The sequence below is a fragment of the Trematomus bernacchii genome, unplaced genomic scaffold (assembly GCF_902827165.1).
Source record: "Trematomus bernacchii unplaced genomic scaffold, fTreBer1.1, whole genome shotgun sequence".
Classification (NCBI taxonomy): domain Eukaryota; kingdom Metazoa; phylum Chordata; class Actinopteri; order Perciformes; family Nototheniidae; genus Trematomus; species Trematomus bernacchii.
This window is the reverse complement of record NW_022988050.1, coordinates 9,417,503-9,429,735: the sequence shown is the minus strand read 5'-3', so window position 1 is coordinate 9,429,735 and position 12,233 is coordinate 9,417,503. Positions and strand designations below refer to the sequence as shown.

The window sequence follows — 12,233 nt, the reverse complement described above, 5'->3', positions numbered from 1 at the left end:
ACATTACAAAACATTTTCTGTTACAAGGGTATACAAGTACAACCATTTCCATGAGTATGAACAGGTGTTTTAGTTTATTGTAAGGTTCACACAGTTAGGTATTCTTTGAGTTTTGCCATGATAGCAGGCATTCTGTCGGCTGGGATCAGCATCACCGTCCTGAACGGTTTCATGGGAACATCATCGAACGACCACCTGCCGCTCAAACACGAGTCTGTCTCTTCCTGGACCGAGTAGTGGAACTTTATGACAGCTTGCTGTAAGGACAATACAAGTCATTATTTAAATCCAACATTTCTGGAGACTTGAAAGTCAAAATACAGTTTTAGCTCATTGTACAACAATAAAATATTCAATTGAAGTGTTATCCAGATACTGCATGTCATATCATAAAACATTTTGTGAGCATCTCATGCATTACCTCAAAGAAGAATTCCTCCTCTGCGTTGACGAACAAGTATTCCTCTTTGGGAGCTGCTCCTCTGGCTGGGACACTCTTGCTCACTTCTTTGCAGGTCTTGCTGATCATCAGACAATAGTGACACTTCCCACTGGGCATATTCGTCCTCTGAGCTTCAGCTAGTTCTTCCCTGGAAGCAGAACAAATATATTAGTTTAGTTCAGAGGTGGAAAGTAGGAGTACAAATGGAGTTACTGTACTTAAGTAGTATCAGTACTTTACTCCACTACTTATTCTGACGACTTTTAGTTCTTACATTTTTAACACTAATACCTGTACTTTCTACTTCTTACATTTTCAAAACAGGCTCGTTACTTTAGATTTAATCTGTGTTTGGTGGCGTGATCGTTATTATTTAGAGTAATTGCATGCCTATTGATTTTAACACGATCCGTGTATCCATAATTTCCTGGTCTTCTCTAAAGAAGAGGGACCAATGAGAACTTTGTAATTTTGCCGTTGTTCAGCATCGAAACATTCATTAGCTAACAATGACATTATTGTTCTATTAATATAAAGTGAGGTCAGTTACTCTTTAAAACTGTTGGTAGTTATGGGTACTTTTTACTTAAGTACGTTTCGAAGCACATACTTCTTTACTTTTACTTGAGTAAAGAATTTTAGTCAGAACTTCTACTTACCCGAGTATTTTTTAAACACTAGTATCTGTACTTCTATTTGAGTGAAGGATGTGTTTACTTTTGCCATCTCTGGTTTAGTTTCCTATGTGAAAATACTTTCAAAAGACTGATTTAGTTTTGACCTTGAAAAAAGTAAGATTGTTCTACCCTTCATATACTCTATTTATAGTTTTACATGCATTCATATAACTAACACATCTTAAAAGTGTAATTTCTGTTCCTTTACAAAGCACCATCAGGTCATTTAGGACCGAACAGAACTCACTGGAGCTGTTTGTGTAGTGGCAGTGCGATCTGGGGGGGCACGTTGATGAAGCGCTCACACAGCAGTAGCCCCACAGGCTTGCTGGGGTCATTGAGGATCAGCTCGATCTCTTCTGTCATGCTGGGGGTAGAGCTCTTCTCACACTGATCCACGATCAGTTCCTTCACCTCCTCCACACATTGCATATCCTGCCAATGAAGAAACATGTTAATTCCCTACAAAATCAGAGCGCCAGAAAGCCAATTATTCTGTAAGGTTAGTGCCAGGAATGTTACCTTTCTCTCTGTAAGGTTGAGCATACTGATGAAGCCAAACACTTGATCTGAGTCTTCATCATCGCTGTCTTCTGGCACCTCAGCTTGCTGAAGATAAGGGAAAGGACGAGTGAATACATGTTAGGGCTAAAAGTCCAGAATAGTCCCCTGGTAGATCTGACTTTACTTGTAACTATGGAGCAACTCACCTTGATGACACTTCCAACATGATTCTGTTGAATGATGAGGTCTGTCATCTCTGATGTATTTACATGAGCCTTCAGGAACAGCTATATCCAAACAAAATATACGTGAGCCCATGCTAAAATATAACACAACATATTCACTTTAAGATTTAGATGCAAAACAGAAGTGTTTTCTCAAACCTGTTGAAGGAGTTTCTTGACGCCGTCGAAGTCGTTCGCTGTAATGTTGTGAGCTTCGAAGTCCACCATGACCTCCTGCAAGCGAAACATAAACAAAACACAGAGTAGTTAGCACAACCTAACCTGACTGAAGTAATCACTTCATTTACTTTTGTTACGTTTTTCCGAGTAGTTGTTTCAGGTACTTTCGAATGAATGAGTAACATTCATTTAATTTCACACAGGTTTTTGTCGTGCACTTTGTATTGAACATTTTCAAACTAACGATAAGCTACTAAAGTATACAATTCCCGTTTAAATAGCGAAGTAATGTTACACGTTTTAATCCTGCCTGAAAACAATAACAAATATAGCTAAAGTGGCTCACTGTGTTAACATGTGCTGACAGCTGAGTTAGCTTGTAGCTAACTCGCTGGCTAGCAAGGCCGTGCACATCACGGCTTTTTAAAGACGTGGTTGTTGTTTTACCTCGTTGATCTCCTCCTCTGATGCCTCGCTGTCTTCATCCCTGGAATCACCTGCCTCCTCTGAATTTTCATCGGAGCTTTTTTCAGTTTCCCCGGGATTTTCACTCAAACCTACTGCTCTCCTCTTAGCTGAAGAAGCCATGCTTGCAAAACAGAGAACGCGTGTCAACTAAGTGGGCGGGGAAAAGGTTAAAGTGCATTATAAGCAGGAAACTGAAAGCCCCAAGCCGCCATCATGGCTCCATATTTGCACGACTTGCCGTTTGTCGTAGCACTTCGGAGCCGAAATGTTAGCTTGTTGCGGAAATGGAATAAACCACTATATAAAAAGGGGATATTAGTTATTTAAAGGGTGCCTAAACTATTGTTTCCGTGACACATAGGAAGTGCTATTAAGCGTTTAGTTGATAATATTTGATTTGTATGGTTCTAAATAATATTTTTTCACAATTTACTTTATTTTTATGGCAGGTTAGTCAGATATTGAATGTTAGTTCTCCCCTTCTTGAAAGTGCCTGACTGTCGTAATGCTCAGCTGTGGGGACAACTCAAGGTAATATGTTGTAGTTTATACTATAAACGTTGTAATTCATATAAATGTACCTCAAAAGCAAGATATTTAGCCACTTATCAGCAGCTGGGTTACATTTAGGAAACGGTTAATACCTAGTTAAACTGTCATTCTGTCTTGCTAATGTAAACAATAACACACGATTTGGCTAATGCTACATAGTTACTACCGTTAAATGCATGTAACGATGGAAGTGTGGCACTGTTGCATTAGTTTGATCCTCATGCACACAGTCCATTAATCGTGACTAAACATTTCTGTTATCAGCAGGTTGCATATGACCGTTTTGGGGTGTAGCTTGCTGTGACTTCACACCCTCTGTCCTCAGTGTTGTGGCAGTCTTGAGGTTCTGACTTTGGCTGAATTCCTTTTTAACCTGGTTTTGTTCTCTTGCATTCCTCCCAATTTATTTGATTGATTCAGCGTTTTTGGGTCTTCGTCAAGATGCAGGTGCTGCTCCTGAAAGAGCCAAGAGATGGAGAGTCTGGACCTGATCCTTACATTCAGGTAGATGCACATGTTTCTAACAGCACTGCATTCATATTAAGTATTTTTAGCAGGAGTGACAGTACTCCTCTGCATTTTAATGCACATTTGAACAGGACTTCCCTATTTTGATTTCACAGGAGCTGGCGTCACATGGACATAAAGCAACCCTAATTCCTGTGCTGTCTTTTAAGTTTGTCTCATTAAACACCTTGTCGGATAAGGTAAATTCTGATGTCACAGTATTGGATTAAAATGGGTTTTGTTTGTGTATAAAACATACAGTTTTGTATTATGTATCTGTTGTTCAATATATCTTCCTATGTCAGCTTTTCCAACCAGAAAAACATGGAGGTCTTATATTTACAAGTCCAAGAGCAGTGGAGGCCGTGAAGATGTGCTTAGAAGCAGAAGAAAGAAGGGAAGGTGAGAGCATATTAAGGAATTTCATTTAAATATATATAAATGTTGTAACCTGTAACATATTCAAATGATCCCCTGAAAGCATGTGTTTACTTAAATGTCTATCAATTCTGCATAATTTGTTTCTGTACTGCTAAATGAGATTTAAAAAAAAAAGTGTTTTAATTTAAATGTTATCATTGTTTTTATTATAACTCTAGAATGGAACAGCTCTGTGAAAGAGAAATGGAACAGCAAGTCCATATATGTCGTCGGAAGGGCAACTGGTGCATTAGGTAAAATGTTGTCATATATAAAACATTTTCTTTGGAATTGTTGCTTTTTTTTAACCCTTGCTAAGTGAATGATGATTCCAGCAAAGTGTGGCAGGCACCTGGTGTTGACAGAGCTGTGTGAAGTGATGTTACTACCTTCAGTCATTTGGAAATAGGTTGTACACAAGTGACAGTCTGCTGCAAGGTGTAGCACCTTCCTGATGTTTGCTTTACCTTGTTTCTTCAGTGACACTTCATCTCTTTGTTGTCAGAGTTGAGAAATTAACTTAAATAACAATAAAACATTTTACTGATGTATTGCTGATATCAACAGTCCATATCCTAAAATATAATTCTAATCCTTTACACAGTACGGAATCTGGGTCTGAACCCTTTGGGCGAGGACACAGGGACAGCAGATGTCCTATCACGTCTTATCATTGAACGTAAACACATTACTTTATACTCCCATATTCAATACAGTTCATTTCAATAGGAAATATACGATTGTTCCGATAACTCATATAACCTTATACCTGATTCTCATCATAGGAGAGGACAGAAATATTCCACCACTTTTCTTCCCCTGTGGCTCGATTAAAAGAGAAGTGTTGCCCACGGCTTTAAGGGAAAATGGTAAGCCCCAAGTGCAAGATTCAAGGTGATAGAAGTCCCATTGGGGCTTCACTAATTATAAAATAATAATTGTGCTACCTTTATCACTGTGGGGATCGGTTTCATTTGTTTCCAGGCGTGCCCCTAGAGACGCTGACTGTCTATCAAACAGCTGAACATCCAGATCTGGAGAAAAATCTAAAGAACTATTTCAAGGAGCAGGTAAACCCCTCCTCCTTCTGCAATTAAAATAAAAAATGTTTTAAATGTAGCAAATGTTTATATTCTGCTTTTACAGGGCGCTCCAGCAAGCATCGCTTTCTTCAGTCCATCGGGAGTGAAGTTTTGCCTGGAAGTTGTACGGCGGCTGTCAGGTGAACAGCTGCCTCAAATAAAGGTGCAGCTTCCTCATATGCACATCAACTATTGCATTTATCTGTAGTGTTTTTATAGATCTTCAGTGCCTCTGACAGTCATTTCAACTTATTTTTTCCAGTTTGCAGCCATTGGACCTACTACCCAAGACGCCATGATAGCAGAAGGCCTGTGTGTCAGCTGTACTGCAGAACAGCCAACAGCTGAACACCTGGCAGCAGCAATAGCCAAATCTCTACAGTGACCAACCACAGGCCAGCAGCAGCACTTAAATCCATCCTCTTTATCTTCTCTCTGTATACTGCATTATTTATATTTATTGTTATTTGTCTGTTTTACTTTTACCAGGATTGAATGTATATCAGGTCAATTGCACTAGGGAGCTTTTTGTGCCATACAAAATGTAAGATAATGTAATTATAATATTTATGTGTTTATGTTAAGCTAAAGCAAGGCAATCTAGTGTTTGTTTTTGGGAATAAACTTTGATCAGTGTGATACCATGGAAGGTTTGTTTAGTGGTTATTCATTGTAAAACAATCCAGTGTTGTGTGTATCTGTGTGTGTGTCCTATTCGAAACAGGTGTTGGCAGAGTGGCGTTCCTAAACTGTTATTGTCCACATGAAAGTAAAGGTTTAAACTTCTCTCCACACATCAACAGAAGCCCATTTTAAAACCAATGGAGCATGTATAACACATCCATTCCATTCAGTCATATTGAGCTGTTTGAGACAGTAAACACAGGTTTACCTTTCACACAAAGCTGAGGAAAGTGGGACACCTCTAGAGAGTCACACCTTTTGATGGGTGTGGAGAAACTCAGGACGTGCCTATAAAGCACTGTGGCTTCAAACTTACTTGTAGACAGTTACATGAGTAAGCCAACGCCACGATGCTGACTTTTATCCAGTTGATGATTTTGCCTCTTTGGACGAGCATTAGCTCAACTGATGCGGAGAAACTTTTCCATAATCGGGATCATTCTGATATAGAGACCCTTACTTCTCACCACGCTGAGGTCATAACCGACAAGTTCACAGCAGAGGTAAATATCCTACTATTATTATATTCCTCTGATTTTGGTACTCCAGCATTTATTAGATTAGACATGATTGATTATAGGAGTCATCTGATGTACCCATATCTTGTTCTAGTTATTTCTCTCTAGATATGGATTCATTAAGCCGGTGAACTGGGAGGAGATACAGTTTGAAGATTCAGATGTCTCTTTTAACGATGACTTTCTGGATAACCTTCAAGATATGATCCAGGAAGGAACCTCAGTGCATCACTCAAGGGATGCTCCTCAGGACGGCGATTACGACGACCACAATAGTCTAACCAAAAGCCTAGCGTTTATTTCAGCACTTAAAGAGTTTCAGAGGGTTTCCGGTCTGCCTGCCACAGGTGTGTTTGATGCAGCAACCAAGGTAGCGATGAACAAACCGAGGTGTGGAGTCCCTGACAAAGAGATTGACCTGGACGCGCCTGTAGCACCTGAGAACAGTGGAGCTTTAGATACTGACAACAGTTCCAATAACACTTTAAATGAGACTGACAGTAACAACACAATCCGTAACTCTTCTTATGGCACTGCCAACTCCTTCGAAGATGACGCATTCAATGCTAATGACACAGAAAGTATTCTCACAGGCATTTCCAATGACACCAGCTTGAATTTCACATCATTTGATCCAATTTTAAACAGCACATCTCTAAACAGCTCAAATGATGTGGACAGTCAAATGTTCAATAACAGCGGCCATCAGAGCCCAGCAGTACAACGCAGGAAACGTCACCTCGCCACTCTGGTGTCCAGAAGCAGGCACAAAAGAGATTTGAGTCAAACAGGATACATGGCCTTCTCTAAGAGGGTGTTAAAATGGAGGCTGATAGGAGAAGGCTACAGCAGCCAGCTGTCCATCGAAGAGCAGAGGTACATCTTCAGACTGGCCTTCAGGATGTGGAGCGAGGTGTCTCCGCTGGAGTTTGTGGAGGACACACGTTCCCCACTGGAGGATGTTGATATCAGGCTGGGCTTTGGCACAGGTACGTCAGACCCAATACACTTTTTTTTTTGAGGACATTGTGTTTAAAATGTCAACATTATATGCACTGCTAGTATTTGTTTTAGGATAACATCACATCTTTCTGAATGTTAATCTCATCTTTCAGTGATAGCCAGATAATGAAATGAAAAGCCCACAGGAAGAGAAGTAGAAGCCAGTTAATAGCAAAGCTTTTCTTATAAGAAAGTTATAGTAAGTTTCTTAGAATAGTACATTTGGGTTGCAAATATTGGTAAGTTTCACAACGCTATCTCCTTTCACTAACTAATCTTACATAGAGAAGCTATCCATATCTATGTATCTATTTGTTTTAATTTAATAAAATAAATCATATCACCCCGATGAGCCATATTGTCTTAAGTGAAGTTACATTTTTTTATTTGCTAAAGTACAATACAGAGTTTGTCAATAACTCTCTTTGTCCGATATTAACAAAGAAAGTCATTTTTCGTGTTAAAAACTAACATATTTCAGCTGTAATGGCCATCGTAATTTCCCAATAGTAAAGGAATATTTTGTTTGGTACAATAAAGCTTTATGGCTTTACTGCATAGCAGCTGTTTGATTTAATGTATTTTCCCTGTATACTCTTATAAAGTAACATATTGCACTATGTGGCAATCATGTTTTAATCAAATCCCCAGAAAAATCAATGCATCTTTTGTTTGATTCTGTGGCAGGACGGCATCTGGGCTGCAAACAGAGGTTTGATGGCACCGGGCAGGAATTTGCACACGCCTGGTTCCTGGGTGATATTCACTTTGATGACGATGAACACTTCACTGCTCCCAGTGCTGGCAGTGGGATCAGCCTTCTCAAAGTAAGCATCATCAAAACAAATTATCAGAAAACTGTCTAATGAAAAAGAAAAACAAGGTTTTCTTTAGTCCAACAACATTTTTTATTTCCTATCTTTCAGGTAGCAGTTCATGAGATCGGCCATGTTTTGGGTCTCCCTCACATCTACAGAGCTTCTTCCATAATGCAGCCCAGCTATCTGCCCCAGGAGGCCGGCTTTGAGATGGAATGGTCAGACAGGAAGGCCATTCAGCACCTCTATGGTACATGGATACAGCACCATCTAGTGGGATCACACCCACACACCCTTAGAGAAACAGATTCAGGTTTATTTACACACTTAACATTGACACAAAACCAGTATTTGTTCCATATTGTGTTTGTGTTTGAACCCAGGGGGCTGTAAGGGCCGATTCAACACAGCTTTTGATTGGATCAGAAAGGAGAAGACCCCCTATGGAGAGACGGTCATCCGCTTTAACACGTACTTCATGAGGAACGGCTGGTACTGGCTGTATGATAACAAGAGTAACCGCACACGCTATGGAGACCCAGTGGCAGTGCAGGCCGGCTGGCGGGGGATCCCCATGGATGGAGTGGATGCGTTTGTGCATGTGTGGTCCAGAAAAAGAGATGCTGTTTACTTCTTCAAAGGTAGGTCTGCCAACAAGTTTTATTTGTATTTGTTTAATGTCTGTCAATATATGTTGTGACTGTTGTTGTTGTGTCCAGGTGCTCAGTTCTGGAGGTATGACAATGAGAATGACCAGGTGTTCAGACAGGACCCTGAAGGTCACCGCTACCCGAGGTTGATCTCTGAGGCGTTCCCAGGGGTCTTCGCTCCCATCGACACAGCCTTCTATGACAGGAGAGACTCTCGCATCTACTTCTTCAAAAACACACTTGTAAGAATCTCTTTCAACATGATAACTGGGGAGATGCATTGGAAGCACATATATTAGATTTGTTGGGTTAAAATAGATTTAAGGATTGTGTGAGAGAAGACTAACGAGGATATAAGACTTTACGTGAAGGCAAATTACTACTTGCAATATACCATAATCATTTCGTGGCCCTGTCTTGTAAGGGGGATCTTTTGTCAAAATCAAACTAAATCTGTTAAATAAATGTGGACATGTTTTTTTTTTAAATTTTTTTATTAACTATTATTATTATTTTATTTTATTTCAACTGTATTTACTATTCTATTTTGATTATTAAATCTTTAAACCAGTCTTTATTTATATTTCTGTTTTGTGTGTGTTTATATATAAAAAATCTGATTTAAAAGAGAAAAGCTGAGTCCTGTTATTACAGCATAGAACCACCTGCAACAAGGTTAAAAATAATACACAGAGAGAATTCAATATGCATACATAAGCAACGTGTCAGTTAGAGGGACCAAAGCCCAAGCTAATTCATTGTGTCTCGGCATTATGAGGGAACATATTCATTCAAGCAAACCTGCTACACTTCCTCTGTGGTTTGTTTGTGTGTGGTAATTTAATTGATTTCTATATAAGAGAAAAAACAATTATCTGTTCAAACAGGTGTATGCATTCGACGTGGAAGCCAACAGCTTGGCAAGAGGCTTCCCCAGAAACATCAGAGTCGTTTTCCCTCCAGTGGTGCGCGGAGACCATCCAGATGGCAACATCGACGCTGCCTACTTCTCCTACACCCACAATGCCATCTTTCTACTCAAGGGCGCGCGCTTCTGGCAGGTGGTGGGCAGCCGAGATCGCTGGCGCCGGCCCTTTCTGCCACGCAACGGCCTGCTGCCACACAAGGAGGTGGATCAGCGCTGGTTCGACATCTGCAACGTTCATCCCACTGCACTCAAACTAAAGCGCTGAAGCACAGATTCATTAAACCCTACTGATGTGAACTGAGAGCTTCACCTGGTGGGGTATGTACACATGTTGTCATACATGTAGGAATCCATTATCTATTTAATTTTAGTTTACCTTTTTTTTAAGACAAAAACAAGTGTACTTCGTATACTTCTGTTGGCTTAGTTTCAATGAGGTGTGATAGGTCTATTAATATATCAGCCGCTCTCTCACTAAGAGGTGCTAAATGCATACTGGCATTGTGAAGGACGTCTTATGATGAATAGGTTTTTAGAGCATTACTGAGAAAGTACTTATTTATAGAAAGAACTATTGAAAGTGTATAGAAAGGAAAATGTATTCCCAAGACTGAGAGTGGTTTCTGGGTAAACTTACAGATTGTATGCATCTTATGTAATGATTTTAAATATATCTTCAAAAAAAATGCCCACAACAGATTAACCTCGTTTTCTTCTTAATTTTGCAATATGTTGTTGTGAGGGAAACAAAACTATAACCATACTACAACCAGATGATGGATACCAGCGCTGAATGTATGACACTATCACTTCTTTTTAAATCATTTGTGAAAACTTGAATCTAAAGCTGCCTGCAGGCGGGAAAGAATATAACATCAAGTCAAATAAATATCCCTTCAACGCTCTGATACAGCCTTTGCAGAAGCTTTTGGTCTGATCTGTAACAAAAACATTTCATCTTTATCGATAAAAACTTTGAGATTGTGGAAACATCTTTCCAGTGATGCGCTATTTTAATTCCATCTTGTGACGGAAGGTAGCATTAACGATTTACACAACATCAATCAGGAAACACCCTATTTAAATGTAGACTGAAGCAAAAATGAATGTTTGAAAGGACTCTCCTTATTACTTAATGCTGTTCCATTTCATAGTAATCATTGGAGCACGCTGCAAAGGAACAGACATCGATTCTGTGATCAATATGTTACTTGAGCACTCTTATTAATTCAGCTCATTTTTAGGAGATTAAGCTCCTGGTGGGCCCCAAATAACTAGCGTTGTGCTTCAGGCGCTGCACAGACTATATTAATAAATTGAAGTCAAAATCAATTACAAGCAAAGGAACAAAATGTCATGGTAAGTGGGGCTACAGAGACGCATGTCATGAGACAATGAGTCCTATAGAATGAGCTTTCTGTGGAAGCAGCCTACAAATATCTCTCTTGATGTGTTATCAGATAATTATTTCTTGTCATTTTCATGGTATATCTACTTTTTGAGTGACTAAATAGCCATGGGAAATACATTTTCTGGATTCTTGTTTCAAGTTCAGCTAAATTATTTTCATTGTTACAATTTATACAAGCATATTATCCCTCCAAGAGAACTGATAAACATCCTGTAATTCAGCGTGAAGTCACATCTGTTTGAATCTATTATGCCATATGTTTGTTGCTGCGTGTTTGACATCTCAGCAGGAATTATTGATAGACTAATATTGAATCCAGTGCGTAAAATAATGCAGTGCAGTGATCTGTTTATTTATCCCATTATGAAGCGCCATACATCTCCTGCACCCTGGAGTTCCCCATACAGACAAATCCTAAATACAAACTGTTATTCACACATGCGAGTCCCCGGCTGCCACACTGCACAGCTCAATGATCTGTGCTTTTGCAGTAACAGTACTGCTATTGAAGCTCCCTTCCCATACACCCCGGGCCTCTTTGGATGCGATGGAGATAAATGAGATCAGTCATGCTGATGGAGCCCGAGCCGCAGTACAGGAGAGATTCAGAAAGCTGTGTCACGGCACAGGAATCCACATGGGAAGCATGTTCAGAAACAGGAGAATGGGACAAAACTCTGTAACAAAAATCTCCGAAATCCAAGACGTGAAAATATCTGTTGCCTCAATTATGTCTTAGAGCCTTGTGGAAATCACTGGAATAAATCTAGTATCATTTCAGTGTCGTACAGTAATGTGTCCTTATGTGTGCCTTGGGATTTCTTTAACAAACTGCTGCATGTGTTGCATTTGAATATTAATAGTTCAAGGCTGATATCACTTTGAATTTGTTCATATAAAGAAAACATCTCCAGGATTTCTCCTGTGATGGAAATGATGGCATTTTATTCTGTGAGTCTCGCTTTGTGGAAGGGATGTTGAATAGTTTCATTTATTGTACGCCTGAGAAATTGTACGTGTCATAATATTCACACAGCACTGTGAATATCTTACATGCCCTGTCTGCCCTTGTAGTAGCAGAGCGAGTGAAGTGGTAACCTCCTCAGGAAAGGGAATAAACAATTCCATTACTTTAAGAGAATTGATCCGTGGGATGGAGAGGACTC

At 39.6% G+C, this 12,233-nt stretch overlaps 3 protein-coding genes across 3 annotated transcripts; 2 read left to right on the top strand and 1 right to left on the bottom strand.

The window, feature by feature from the left end:
• Positions 1–31: 31 nt before the first annotated feature.
• bccip (BRCA2 and CDKN1A interacting protein) lies at positions 32–2,739 on the bottom strand. Its single transcript, XM_034119703.1, has 7 exons — positions 2,475–2,739; positions 2,007–2,081; positions 1,830–1,910; positions 1,642–1,728; positions 1,367–1,554; positions 422–590; positions 32–257 (listed from the first exon to the last, which is right to left on the bottom strand). Exons 1-7 carry the CDS (start codon positions 2,613–2,615, stop codon positions 87–89), a joined length of 912 nt encoding a protein of 303 aa, XP_033975594.1. The 5' UTR covers positions 2,616–2,739; the 3' UTR covers positions 32–86.
• Positions 2,740–2,813: 74 nt separating this feature from the next.
• uros (uroporphyrinogen III synthase) lies at positions 2,814–5,705 on the top strand. Its single transcript, XM_034119704.1, has 10 exons — positions 2,814–3,026; positions 3,468–3,551; positions 3,671–3,754; positions 3,860–3,956; positions 4,154–4,228; positions 4,579–4,653; positions 4,760–4,843; positions 4,959–5,044; positions 5,121–5,219; positions 5,319–5,705. Exons 1-10 carry the CDS (start codon positions 2,961–2,963, stop codon positions 5,439–5,441), a joined length of 873 nt encoding a protein of 290 aa, XP_033975595.1. The 5' UTR covers positions 2,814–2,960; the 3' UTR covers positions 5,442–5,705.
• An 88-nt stretch (positions 5,706–5,793) lies between these two features.
• On the top strand, positions 5,794–11,932 carry mmp21 (matrix metallopeptidase 21). The gene is made up of 7 exons (XM_034119825.1): positions 5,794–6,243; positions 6,353–7,247; positions 7,948–8,087; positions 8,187–8,328; positions 8,462–8,719; positions 8,798–8,970; positions 9,616–11,932. Exons 1-7 carry the CDS (start codon positions 6,091–6,093, stop codon positions 9,919–9,921), a joined length of 2,067 nt encoding a protein of 688 aa, XP_033975716.1. The 5' UTR covers positions 5,794–6,090; the 3' UTR covers positions 9,922–11,932.
• Positions 11,933–12,233: the final 301 nt, after the last annotated feature.

What these genes read in the sequence shown, in the direction of transcription:
- bccip (XM_034119703.1), bottom strand. Translation starts at nt 2,615, where the DNA reads ATGGCTTCTTCAGCTAAGAGGAGAGCAGTAGGTTTGAGTGAAAATCCC. An exon ending in TCAAGAAACTCCTTCAACAG is followed by an intron (nt 1,911 to 2,006) that starts GTTTGAGAAAAC and finishes GTTTGGATATAG; the next exon opens with CTGTTCCTGAAGGCTCATGT. An exon ending in TCAACCTTACAGAGAGAAAG is followed by an intron (nt 1,555 to 1,641) that starts GTAACATTCCTG and finishes CTTCATTGGCAG; the next exon opens with GATATGCAATGTGTGGAGGA.
- uros (XM_034119704.1), top strand. Translation starts at nt 2,961, where the DNA reads ATGTTAGTTCTCCCCTTCTTGAAAGTGCCTGACTGTCGTAATGCTCAG. An exon ending in AGAACTATTTCAAGGAGCAG is followed by an intron (nt 5,045 to 5,120) that starts GTAAACCCCTCC and finishes CTGCTTTTACAG; the next exon opens with GGCGCTCCAGCAAGCATCGC. An exon ending in AACAGCTGCCTCAAATAAAG is followed by an intron (nt 5,220 to 5,318) that starts GTGCAGCTTCCT and finishes TATTTTTTCCAG; the next exon opens with TTTGCAGCCATTGGACCTAC.
- mmp21 (XM_034119825.1), top strand. Translation starts at nt 6,091, where the DNA reads ATGCTGACTTTTATCCAGTTGATGATTTTGCCTCTTTGGACGAGCATT. An exon ending in GGCCATTCAGCACCTCTATG is followed by an intron (nt 8,329 to 8,461) that starts GTACATGGATAC and finishes GTTTGAACCCAG; the next exon opens with GGGGCTGTAAGGGCCGATTC. An exon ending in ACTTCTTCAAAAACACACTT is followed by an intron (nt 8,971 to 9,615) that starts GTAAGAATCTCT and finishes CTGTTCAAACAG; the next exon opens with GTGTATGCATTCGACGTGGA.